We start from the raw sequence: 13,349 nt of genomic DNA, 5'->3' as shown, positions 1-13,349 counted from the left end.
TTGTTAACTGTTATGCTTTATAAATCTAGTTTTTGGGTTTGATTTATCTTTTTTAATTCTATCTATCCTCTATCTATCTATCTATCTATCTATCGACAAAGTTTCTCTGTGTAACTCTGGCTGTCTTAGAACTAGCTCTGTAGATTAGGCTGGGTTCAAACTTGCAGAGATCTGCCTGTCACTGCCTACCAAGAGCTGGGATCAAAGGTGTGTGCCATCACACCCAGCTATAAATCTAGTTTTTAAAGGTTTTCTCTTTTTTGGTGATTTTTTTTTTAAATGTTGGCTTTTACCTCTTAATGAATGTCAGAGAAAATAAGTACAATTATAATATTTTAAAATTTTTTAGAAGTTAAAGAAAGTGTTCTATCCCATATATTTTAAATGTAATATTTACTTATACTTCATATGTAGTAAATAGCTTGTAGAAAATATCAGAAGCATCCTGCCATTATACCTTTCATTATAAAGATGCTGTAATGATGATAGAACGAATAATTGCCTCCCCATTGATTGAGTCCTGTTTATTGAAACAGAGTCTTGCCCTGTAGCTCCAATTTGCTTGACCTTGGAACACTTGTGTTGTTTCATCCATCTGAGTGTTAGGATTACAAGTGTACAACATTCTTCTAACACATTTCTACATTTGTAGTAAGTCTGCACAATTCAGTAAACCAAGTCGGGCACAAAGTACATGAACCTCTCTTAAATGAAAAATGTTTTTGGCATAATGTAATTTTACTCTCTTAATACTTACTGAATTATTACATCATTTATCATCTGGAAATGTAATTATAAGCATAGCAGTATATTAAATTTTCATCTTCTAGTTAACTTTGTTACTTTTTTTATAGCCAAAATTGAAGTGTTTTATAACAGACTGGAGAATTCAAGTTGAATGATACATCTTACAGTAAGATAGGATTACTTTATTTGGTCAGATGTGCTCCTGAGTAATCTGCTTTGAGTGGGAAGCTTGCACTGCTGAGCATGAAGAGGTTGTTCTTGCCACATATGAAGGAGTTGTCTGAAATGGTGACTGAGCTGAGACATGGTTTATTAGAATGAACCGAAGCTGGTGTCGAGTGAACCTCTCAGCTCTGTGCCCTGATAGACCTAATCTTGCAAGGCACCTGGACCACATAAGTTTACAAAGAAACGTGTCTTGTCAATATTTATACTTTGAAGAAATTCAATCAAAACACAAAAAAGAATGCAATCTATTTTATGTCTGAAAGTTTTAACCAATTGTTACCTAATTTGGTCCTGAAAGTTCTCTGATTAATAAGCTGCTGTATTTTCCCATACAGCTGTGCTTACAGTGTAAAAGAAACAAAATCTGGAAACAAAAATATTCTGTATAGTACAACGTAATTTAGCTTTTAAAATTATTTAGATTTAACTGTGTGTCTGGGCTAATGATAATTTTGGTTTACTAAACTTTTAGTAATTATGTAGCTAGCTATGATTTAGATTCTTACATCTTTAAAGATTAGCAGAAAAAGTAAAAACTTCAGTTGCTAGAATTCTAACCCACACATTTTCCCATTGATAACATGTTTACGATTTCAAAGTCATGTCCAGTGATTAGTGGAGCAGTTAAGATGTCGTCTTTGTTTTAGGAAGAATTTGGCTATAATGCAGATACACAGAAGCTGCTGGCTAAAAATGGAGAGACTCTTCTTGGGGCCATTAATTTTTTCATTGCTAGTGTGAACACCTTGGTGAATAAAACAATTGAAGATACACTAATGACTGTAAAGCAGTATGAAAACGCCAGGTGGGTACTGCTGTTATGTTGGCCGTTTTACAGGTGGCTTGTATTTACAGGTTTTTTTGTTTCCTAACAAGAGAAACTTATTGTCCAATATGAGAAGATAAATAATGTACTAGGTTCAAATTTCCCTTAAATGTTTCCACATTTGACCTTATACATAAATATTTCCCTTTATCTTGGTGGTTTATAATACAGATTTCTAAATGTAATATTTTATATGTATATCCCTCTCTGATTTTGTTAGGTGAGCAAAATGTATCCTAATAACAACTTTAAATATCTAAAAATATTCTTTAAAAAGTACCACATCCATAATAACTAGGATAATGTGGTATCAAGTCTCAGGATATACAGTATATTGGCTTATTCATAACCTTTGCATAGTTACTTAATGGAAATTTTCAGACAACCTCATTTGTGTGCTTGACAAACCGGCAATTAGGTCATCCCATAATGATCCTTTTTTATTCAACTTATACTAGCATATTCTTTAAGTTTACCTTGGGGCTTGACTTCTGCTTATCAATTCTTTGAGGGCTTGGTTAATAGTAATACTCGGACATTGGCTTCTTAGGGATAATATTGAAGAAAAGTCTAAACTTCAAAGTTTTAAGTAGCAGTTTCTTTTTTGTTTGACAAATTTACTGCCTTTTAGGGCAAGGACCATCCATTTGACCAGCATTAGGAGTGGTAATTGAGGCAAATGCTGGGTGGTCTGTTAACCTCCCCCCTCCCCCCATATGCATTGTGTACAAGTCAGTCCTTCCTGGCCTTCTCCTAACAGCCCATTCAGTGTTTCTCCACAGCAGCACCAACAAGGCAGGCAATTGTGACCTTTTCAGATGCGGACACCTGTTCTCCATAGTGTAACAAGTTCAGGCTGGCCATCTTGAGGTGAAAGTTGTGCCTGGAAGGCTGAATGCCATCCCTGGGTAGCACTGAGTGCTTTTTAGAGAAGCATTGCTGGGAAGTTCTGCTTTTGCCATTTACAAAATGAGTGTCAAAGCTAACGAGTGCAAGGTCAATATTGTGACTTTGCCTGTATCTCAGCCAGTGCTACTATTTTAAGAAATGCTGGGCTGGAGAGATGGCTCAGTGGTTAAGAGCACTTAATGCTCTTCTGAAGGTCCTGAGTTTAAATCCCAGCTCACAGTCATCCATAATGCGATCTGACGCCCTCTTCTGGTGTGTCTGAAGACAGCTACAGTGTACTTACATATAATAATAAATAAATGTTTAAAAAAAAATGCTGCGGAGGTTTGGAGGATGCTTGTGACATCCTACCAGCTTTAGTTTGCTTCTACTTTTTTTGTAGCTTGCTTTTAGCTCTTCCTTTTTAAATACTTAGCAGTCTAAAGGTTTTGATTATTACCCAATATCATATACTACACTCAGGTATGAAGTTTTGTGATAATTATTGTTCCTATGCATAGATGAAAAATGGAAACACAAAAAAATGCAATGCAAACTGAAGACAGGAAAGGAAGTGACAGGTAGTTTGGCCTCTAAACCCATGGGTTTAACTAACTTCTTGGCAAGTTTAAGTTTGTCTTGACCCGTTGGCTCTTTATGCCTGTCTAAATCCTTACTGCCTTTGTTCTAGTTCTTCTTATTCCCCTTAGTCTTGAGGCTGGCCTGTTTTCTTAGTCTCCCTTCCATATCACTAGAGGGTCAGCTCTCTATCCTAAACAAATGAAGTCAGTCCAAATCGCAGCTTTTTACTGCTTATTCTTGTTGGCTTGCCTCTGAACTGTTTATCTGGGATTGTGGATGTTGCGGGAAATATTTAAAAAGATTTGCATGCTTACTGCGCTACTGCTAGACACTCTGTCCCAGCGTGGCCCTCCTTGCAGTCCAGCCGGGCTACTCTCTGCCTGCCAACTCTCCATCTGTCAAGTCTCCGGCAGGGCCAGAGCTCCCAGGTTCCCTTTGCTGGTTCACCAGCCCCATCCAATAGCCATCCACCCCCATCCATGGTCAACCACCACAACACCCAGCAACATGGTAGAAACAAAACTCTAGAAGCTTATGATTAACAAATCAGATTTATATATCAATAAACTCTCAATTCACAAGATGCCAATACAATAAATTCAGAACCAATACATAATGATAAAAGCTGCCCATCTAGATTAGACAAGTTATCCCAATTATTCTAACCTTTATGATATCATAACTACCTGTGGCTATTTAAAGCCACACTGGTTCAGGTTCTTCTTCCTGTCTGTCTGCCTCCATCTTGGCTTTTTCTTTCTTTCTTCTCTGTCTCTGCAGTTCTTAGCTCCGCCTCCCTTTTTCCTGTCCAGTCACAGGCCTCCTGTTGCACTAATATTTTAATGTAATTGGACAGGGAAAATCCTGCCTCTTGTGGGGCTGCCTGCTGTCCTGATTGAAATGTCTTCCATTACTGGGCATTAATTTTGGGTTGTAATACACTGAATTAATTCTCACCTGTCTATACTTAGTGCCCATACTTTTCTCTTTTGGAAGCATGCTACCAATTTTATCGCCTAATACTCTTTTACTATCCTTCACATTTTAATTGTGTCATATTTTTGTTCTTAGGAATGCTTTCTTAAATGTCCAGTCACTCCCGCTGTCTGTGATGATAATAAGCATTATGCCATTTTGTTGCATGTTGTGAGTTGGGTACTCACAAGCATCTTGAGGATGAACTCAGCTCACTTGAAAACAGAAGGTGCCGGCATGATAACTGCTGGCTGGATCACCATTTAGTAAGCGAATGAGTGGTCCTCATCGGCCTAGAAAGAGCCAGTTTGTTAAATTTAGTACAGGTTAAAAATAAGCAGGGCTTGGATGCCAGGCACAGGGGCACATGCCTTTAATCCCAGCATCCAGGAGGCAGAACAAACAGGTATCTGACTTTGAGGCCAGCCTGGATTTTAGAATGAATTTAGGACAGTCAAAGCTACACAGGGAAACCTTGTATTGAGAAAAGTAAAAAATAAAAATAAATAAAAATGTGGGAAGCAGAAGCTGGCCGATCTCTGTGAGTTCAAGGCCAGCCTGGGCTTCATAGTGAATTCCAAGACATCTAGCGCTATATAGAGACAGTCTCAAAACCCCAAAAAATAAGTAACAGACAAATTAGGGTTTAATGTGAGGGACTGACATATTCCTTTTCAAGTTAGGTATACAATATAGTTTATTACTTAACATATTCTTCATTCTTGGGACTAGAAGATATGAATTTCCCTGTTGATATCTGAATAAAGAAAGACCTTGGGCTGTAGCATATAGACTTTCCTTTTTTTTTTTTTTACTAAATTAGAGGTCACTTGCTTTCTTTCAGTTGAGTACAGAATACTTGAGGCAGCTGGGTCATTGCTCACCATAGCAGTACTGTTACTTCCACAGGGCAATGACAGAGGTGCTGTGTAGCTGCTGGGAGGTCACGGAGTGAGGTTGATGGAGTAACAGTTTTAAAATTACTAAGGCAAAGCATCTCACAGAACTAGGCCATAGGGTCTATAGGAGATGTCATTTTCACATTCTAAATGCTACTGTAACCAAAATCCATCTAGCATTGTACTGTCATATGTGCCTGTCAGAAATGTGACCAGTATCTGTTGGAATATGATGATTCTAAAAAATATACAGGGGCTTTCCAAGAGTAAGTACCCAGTCTTCAGATACATAAAGTAGCTCATTAGCAAATGTCTATATTCATTACATGTTACAGCAATAGTATTTTCAGTGTGATGGGTAAAAAGTGACAATAATATTTATTATTTAAATACAGTGATGAGAACATTTAAAGTGCATGCAGGATGTGCTTTGGTAACTCTCAGTATGACTTCTCTCACCAGCTTTGGTAGGCATTCTAAGTTGGCTGGTCTCACCAACTTTGTCTTATCATTATTAGCCAGTTCACATTAAGGATTGATAACTACTTTGAACTTGGTTTGACAACTGTTGAGGTTGACTTTTTTTTTTAATTTAAAAATCAAAATGTTATTTTAATTTTTAAGTTGCTAAATGTTGAAGATTTTGTCAGTATCGTAAATTTAGGGAAGAAATAGTAGTTAAGATTAAGAAGCAGCTCCTCCCTATTCATGCATACATGTGTGCATGCTTATATTTTACAGTGTTGGAGAACAAAGCCAGAGTCTCACACATTCTGAAGCATTGTAGCACTGAGGTCCCCCATCCCCTTTGTATATTAATACTCTTTAGTTTTAGGGAAAAGTGACTTCAAAAGCATCAAATGTAGACTGTGTGTGTGGGTTTTGAGTATTAATATGAGACTATTGTTTTCCAGTCCATCTCTTGACTGTTCTAGTGGTTTCTGGTACATATTATTTATTCTCTTCTTTTCAGAATTGAATATGATGTATATTGCAATGATTTCTTTTCAGAATAGAATATGATGCATATCGCACTGATTTGGAAGAACTGAACCTTGGACCACGTGATGCAAACACTCTGCCAAAAATTGAGCAGTCACAGCATCTGTTCCAAATACATAAGGAAAAATACGATAAAATGCGCAGTGATGTTTCTGTCAAATTGAAATTTCTTGAGGAAAATAAGGTAAATTTACTCTTTGCTTTCTGATAGTTTTTCATGGATTTTTAAAGTTACTTAAATTCACAGAAATGATTTGTTTCTAATAACTTTTTCATGACAATCATATGAAGGAATTGGTTTGAGTTTAGATACTTAATTTCTGTGACAAGATTCATCAACCATACTGAGTCATGCATGCTCTCATATATTATAAAAACTGGGTGAGTAAAAAAATACTTGTGTTCAACTTTGATCTTCAGATTGATGTTGGAAAACAAGTACTTTAAATGGTTAAACAATGGAGCTTTTATCCAGTTTAGTGGCCCATGCCCATAATGACAGCATTAGGAGACAGAAGCTGGTCCTGGTTTTATTGTGTGCTTTTTTTGGGGTGTGTGTGTAGGGGAGTGCTAGGGACTGAATCCAAGCTCCGGGCATGCTCGGTAGGTAAGTGGTCTACTACTGAGCTATGTCCTCTGCACCTTGAGTTTTCCTTTGTGTGGAGGATCGATTCCTGTGTTTGACATGTCTTCTTAGTTTTCTGTGAAAGGTTGTAGTTGTAAATGAGAGAACCAGTAACAGCCACAGTACAGCTGGGTGTTGCTCTGTCCTGTGAATGGCTCTTTCATGGAAACAGTTCCTCTTCCTATGCTGTCTGCATCCTCTGAAACCCAACAGGCCTTCAACCATACTTGCTTCCAGGTGCCCTCTGAACATTGGTGTGTATGCAGTCAGTCTGTTACTGAAGCATATACCTGAGCCAGCCCATTCATAAAATGAAAAGGCTGGTTTGGCTTACAGTTGCAGAGGTCTCAGGAGTAAGGTGTATCCCAACAGGAGCATGTGTCAGACAAAACTGCTTACCCCATGGCAGCCAGGGTGACCCTATCTCCTTACCAGGCTCCATTGCTTTGGTTTTTCTTCCTTTGTTTGTGGTAGGTTTAGTTTCTATTATGCTTTATTGTTTTGAGACAAGGGCTCACTGTAGTCCTGGCTGTCCTGAAACTTGGTATGTGGATCAGGCTGGCCTCAGATTCACAGAGATCAGCCTGCCTCTGTGTACAACACAACACTCAGCTGCTAGTTTTATTTTTGAGACAGTGTTTTAGTAGACAGAAAAGGCTGGCCTTGTATTCATGATTAGCTCTGTTCTTGAGTTTTTAGCTAAGCGGGTGTGTCCCTGTACCTGGCCTAAGGCCACACTTAAAGATTCTACTATCCCCAGTAGTGCCATAGGCTGGCAGCCAAGCCTTTTACACATTTAATGCCCTTTGGGGATATTAAAGATTTAAGCTGTAGCAATTAGTTTTATTTACTTCTAGAAAACTATATTTATATGCTCCCTCATGACATCAAAGGGCCATATTAAATCATTATCTTCTTGTTTCTTTTAAGCCCATAGCTACAGTAACATCTGCAGAATAACATATTTCTTTGAGTTCTACCATGTTTAGAAATGTTATTCCATTTTTAAAGAGATTGTGATGAAAATACTTACCTGGAAGCAATACAGTGATAGAAAAAAGAAAGCTAAGTAGATGATCAGAGAGATTGCCCAATGAGATAGAAGTAGCACAGCCTTTTAAAGCATTCATTAGCTAAGGTCCACAGATTACGTTCATTTCAGTCTCAGATGTATTAATCAGTTACATGGTTTAGTATTTTGATGGATATCATTATATCAATATTTACATACTTGTTGACACTATCACTGATATAGTACTTAAAAGAGTCATGGTCTAAAGTAATATGTATGTTGATAACTTCACAGCCAGCCAGGTCCTTTCTATTTTTTTACAGTCCAGTCGTTATCCCCCAACCTGGTCTGTCCTCCCACAGTTAGTTCCTCATCCCATTCCTCCTCCCTCCTGTCTCCAACAGGATGTCCACACCACCCCCTCCCCCCACCAGGCCTTCCAACTCCCTAGGGCCTCAAATCTCTCCAGGGTTAGGCACATCTTCTCTCACTGAGGCCAGACCAGGCATTCCTCTGCTGTATATGTGTTGGGGGCATCATATTAGCTAGTGTATGCTGCCTGGTTGGTGGCTCAGTGTTTGAGAGATCTCAGGGGTCCAGATTAGTTGAGACTGCTGGTCTTCCTGTAGGGTTGCCCTCCTCTTCAGCTTCTTCCAGCCTTTCCCTAGTTCAACCATGGGATCCCCAATTTCAGTTCATTAATTGGGTGTAAATATCTGCATGTATAAAGGACCTAAGTTCAGGTCCCCAGCATGATTTGCAACCTCAGCACTGGGGTGGGGTGGGGGTGTCACTGGCCAGCCAATAGCTGAACAGTAAGCTCCAAGTTCAGTAAAGAGACCCTGTCTTTAAAAAACAGGGTATACAGTGGGGAGAGGAAACTTGTAGAGTCCACCTCCAGTAGAAAGACAGGACATCAAGTAGAGGAGTAGGATTGCCATCCTAAAGTCAAAAACTCTGACCCAGAATTGTTCCTGTCTAAAAGAACTGTGGGGACAAAAATGGAGAAGAGCCTGAGGGAAAGGAAGTCCTGTGACAGGCCCAAGGTGGGATCCAGCTCAAGGACAGGCTCCTAGACCTGACACTATCACTGAAGCTATGGTGTGCTTACAGATAGGAGCCTAGCATGGTTGTCCTCCGAGAGGCCCAGTAAGCAGCTGACTGAGACAGGTGCAAAAAAATACTACTGGAGGTAGACTCCTCAAGTTCCCGCTCCCCACTGTTGGGCATTTCATCTAGGGTTCCCCCTCTGTTGCCCTGGGTGTCATTTCTAAATTTTAAATGCCCGTCAGATGGCTTTTATTACAGCATTATTTAGTAAGCACTGAAAACATTTTCATGTTGACAATAACAAAAAGTTATTTGTAATTTGGACACCCAGCCAGCAAATATAAAGGATGGACTAGACTAAGGTGGTACGTGCCTTAACCGCAGCACTGACGGAGCAGGAGCAGGGGCACCTGTGGGTTCAAGCCAGTCTGCTCTGTAGAGAGAGTTGTGGGGTAGCCAGAGCTATGCAAAGAAAGCTTGGCTCAAACAACAACAACAAAACAAAACAAAAGGGCTTGGATCTGTGAGAGAACTTTGCGGGATTGTATGGTTTAACAGCTTCTACCCTTTTTATTTATAGTAATGAGAACAAAAGCAACTGTCTTTCTACAGTGTGCTTCCTTGACAGGTTTCAGTTCAATTTTGTTCTTCTATTAAGCTACTTCTGAGTTAATTGCTCTCTTATACACAGCTTAAATAATCTATTTAGGAATTGAATTTTAACAAAATATAATGCAGTTTTTGTTTGTTTTTTTGTTTGTTCAATGTGTGTTGACTTTAAGAACAGTGTTCATGAATGTGGTAGTTTATAATTTGAAGTTTTAAGGACCTGCCTTTATAGTTCTTTATGGGACTGGGGGTGTTTTGTATTGGTTCTCTGGCTTATAGCTTTCCATGGTGATAGTTCTCAATAGGCAAGCACTCTGCAACTGAGTTACATCCCCAGTCAACTCTCTTCTGAAATGAGAGGCCAGATAGCAGCGATGCTAGATAGTTCATAAAATCAAGGCAGTATGGGGCAGTCAGCCCTGTGGCAATGCCATTAAGTCTTACTGTTAGTGTTTTTGTGGCTCCTTTTTATAGCTTAAAAAAAAAAAAGTGAGGCTGGCCATAAGATAGGTTCTTTGCTCTGTTTTAAAAGACAAGGTATTTATAGTATGTTCTTAGGATAGCCTTGCTGTGCCTTAGGATGGATAGGTATATGAGTGGCAGCAGAGAGACACGAAACCTGGAGCTGAAAAGCTTGCCCTTAGGGACCAGCACTCGGATAAAGCTGGTCCTTAAATCATTACACTGCAGAAAATAATTCCAGGGCCAGAGCTTTGAGTAGAATGCTTGCTTAACATGGATTCAATCCCCAGCACAGGGGAGAAGAAAAGATTTACAAAAGATTGCAGTCCCAGCATTTGAGGCTTGAGGAGCAAGAGGATCCATACATTGAGGTCAGTCTACACCGCATACTCAGAGGCTAGTCCAAGCTACAGAGCGAGACAACATCTCAAACAAACAAAATTAATTTCAGGGCTGAAGTGAGCCAAGATATTGAGTGTAATTGTCAAACATAAAAGAAGCACATACCTTGGCCTGGGATGGCAGGGAAACTTGAGAGATAAGACTGCTTGGGTGTGGGATTGTCAGGAAATAGAGGCACATCTTGAATGTCCTAACAATTTTGTTGTCGTTGAAGTTACATTGCTCAAAGAATGTAATCTATAACTAGGTTAGAAGATTATACATAGGTTAAACATTAGTAAAAATATAAGGTGGTTTGCTTATCATAAAATTGTCAATGAAATTGACAATCATAAGGAAATTCTGGTCAATGAAATTGTGAGGTGACCTGTAGTGCTTTGTTCAGATTTAAGGGCCAGAGCACAGTGCTGATGTTAGACACAGAGGGCACAGGCTCCGGCCCTGAGGAGTCCATGTGTTGCCTTTCACTCTCTTGTTTGAGAGCTCTCCAAGACTCAGTTACACAAACCAGGTCCTGGTGTGAGAGGAGGCTTTCTTTTTCTTCCCGTGTGCCTCCTCATTTCCCTGTGTTTCCTCCTGATGCAAGTGTGCACTGTTGTACACTTCTGTATGTGTGCACCCCCTAATGCTGAGGGACAGGCAGCCATATTTGACCTTATTATCTATCCTCCCTTAGTAAGAACTCATATTCTATATTAAAGTGTGTTTTCTGCCTTCCCTCCCCATGATGTAATTGCTTGCCTTTAGCTTACACAATCCATATTACTCTCTGATGTGCCCTTCGTTGTTTGTTAAATAACATTGGGTTCATAGGGACTGAGTTAACTAGATTCTTGGAATGGCTCACCTTCCATCATTTCTCCTTTTAGACCTTTAAATAATGTTGTTTGAGGTATTTTGTGACCTAAAGCAGTTGTTTATCTGCCATTTGTTCTTTCAAAGCTCAAAGCAAAATATAGGCCACTTTAGTAAAAAGAATGAAAATTAACATTTTTGGTGCTCTGTACAGTCTGTGAAAATAGATACTGAGCCCTCCTTTAAGCCTTCCTGACATTCGGTGATGGTTCAGGCATTCACCACAATGTGTGCATTCTTTCCCACATTGGGGATCTACTGAAGGAACTGCTCAGCCATCGAGCTTAGCTCACAGGCTTGAAACACGGACTCTGACTTTCTGTGCTTATTGTTGATATAGAAAGAAGCAGATTAGCTCAAGCAGCCCATTTGTTTTAAACAATTCTTGTGTGCTGGAACCACCAAGAATGTGAGATACATGGTTTAAGGTTAATCTGAGGCTGGGAATGTAGCTAATGGTAGAGAGCTTGTCTAGTGTGCTTGAGGCCCTGGATGCTAGAACTCAGCACTAAGAAAGAGAAGGTAAATGACAGGTATTTTAAAGCTATGCATATGTTCGGGGTAGGGTTAAATGTTCGAAATCATCCAATAAAATCATCTAGGATATAAATCTAAAAAGTAGGGATTTATTTGTTTTTAAGAAAGATAAAATTACTCTTATCTTAAGACACTGTTAGTTAACTATGACCATCAAGTGCAGGTTTGCTTCATTAGTTAATATTTTAATGACTTAAAAAGATAATGGGGGTCAGAGAAGGATAGACTGGATTTTGGATAGAGAGTTCAATGGCAAAAAGAACAATTTACATTTTAAAAAATGTAAAAATCAGTTATTCTTGTAAGTAAATAAATCAGTTATTCTGAATCTGAGGTTGATATAGCAATACTTGTTTATACTCAGAGTATTTTGCCTAAAATAGTAGTATTCTTGTGAGTGATTTCTTTGTTGCTATTCATTCTAGGCAGGCACTCTTTGCCATTGAACTCTCTCCCTAGTTCTAGAATTTCTTAACATTAAGTATATTATTTCTTTTCCAATGCATTATTATTATCTTCATGTGTGGATTATGAAGTTTAATTCAGAGGGCTAAATAAAATGGTTGGACAGAAGAAAGAATGCATGGAAACTAGAAAATGTCTGACTTGTAAACACACACACACTGTGGGACAGCTGTTGGGTGGCTCTGACTTGGCATTGCCACATGCAGGCTACTGCAGAGGAAGTGCAACACTTAAGAAACTGAGGATTTGGAAAACTTGGAGGACCATATATGGCTTGCTTACTACACAGGTGTACATTCAAGGGGAATGCCACACTCTGGTTTAATTGGTTTGATTTTTCTCTAGTGCTGGGATCTGGAGCCAGGGTCTGCAGCCCCTGCTTCAGTCCAGACCTCAGAGTTTAAAATGACTGTGCCAGAGTTTAAGGCATGTGTTTATGGTTACCTAGCATATACTAGCCACAGATGAGACCTCAAGCTCATCATGTTGTTGAGGGCATGCATCCTTTGGTGATTCTCCTGTCTTCACCTCTTGAGTGCCACCAGCCCGGGTTATGTGGTACTGGGGATTGAACCCAGGGTTTAGGTGTGCTGGGCAAGCACTCTAAAAGCATGTTCTTCAGATATTTTTCTTATCATCAAACAAAAAGAAGGTCAGCTTGTTAGTGTCTTAAAGTATCCACGCCAAGGATCAGCTGTACAAGTGTTTTTACAATGGGAATATGAGTACTTGGTGTGTTCACTCACATAGATGAAGTGAGATTAAGTAACAGAGGCAAAAGAATCTTCCTTGTTGTAAATAAAAGTGAGTTAAAGTTCCTGACTCCAATAGATAACTAGTGTGTGATGCTGAGCACAAAAGGACCTGTGGACAGTGTCCAAATGTGATCTGCCTACATTTGGATCCTGTGAACATTCCTTTATCCATGTATCTTATATCCAACCATTTTGGTCACCCATTCTCATTCCTTTGGTCCTCCTGGCTGCTGTACCTGGTTCCTCTCCCTTCCCCTCCCCCTCTCCTCACATAGCTCAGGATCCTGTACATTCTGCACTCTTCCAGAAGTTCCTGCTGCTGGCTCTGCTCTCCCACATATCTATAATAAACCTTTTCTTCCACCATACCTAGGAGCAGTCATGTTTCTTCCCTTTTCCCTTCCCTTCCCTTCCCTTCCCTTCCCTTCCC

At 39.4% G+C, this 13,349-nt stretch overlaps 1 protein-coding gene across 1 annotated transcript in view; it reads left to right on the top strand.

The window, feature by feature from the left end:
* Positions 1-243: 243 nt before the first annotated feature.
* Positions 244-13,349, top strand: part of Arfip1 (ADP ribosylation factor interacting protein 1) — a 24,382-nt gene continuing 11,276 nt past the window's right edge. Inside the window, exons 1-2 of the mRNA XM_031374219.1 lie at positions 244-1,780; positions 6,157-6,331. Of these exons, the coding sequence (XP_031230079.1) occupies positions 1,752-1,780; positions 6,157-6,331 (204 nt within the window). The 5' untranslated portion in view covers positions 244-1,751. The remainder of the gene's footprint in view (positions 1,781-6,156; positions 6,332-13,349) is intronic.

Source organism: Mastomys coucha, unplaced genomic scaffold (assembly GCF_008632895.1).
Source record: "Mastomys coucha isolate ucsf_1 unplaced genomic scaffold, UCSF_Mcou_1 pScaffold16, whole genome shotgun sequence".
Classification (NCBI taxonomy): Eukaryota; Metazoa; Chordata; class Mammalia; order Rodentia; family Muridae; genus Mastomys; species Mastomys coucha.
Note: the sequence above shows the minus strand (reverse complement) of the source record. Positions and strands in the feature narration are given on the sequence as shown.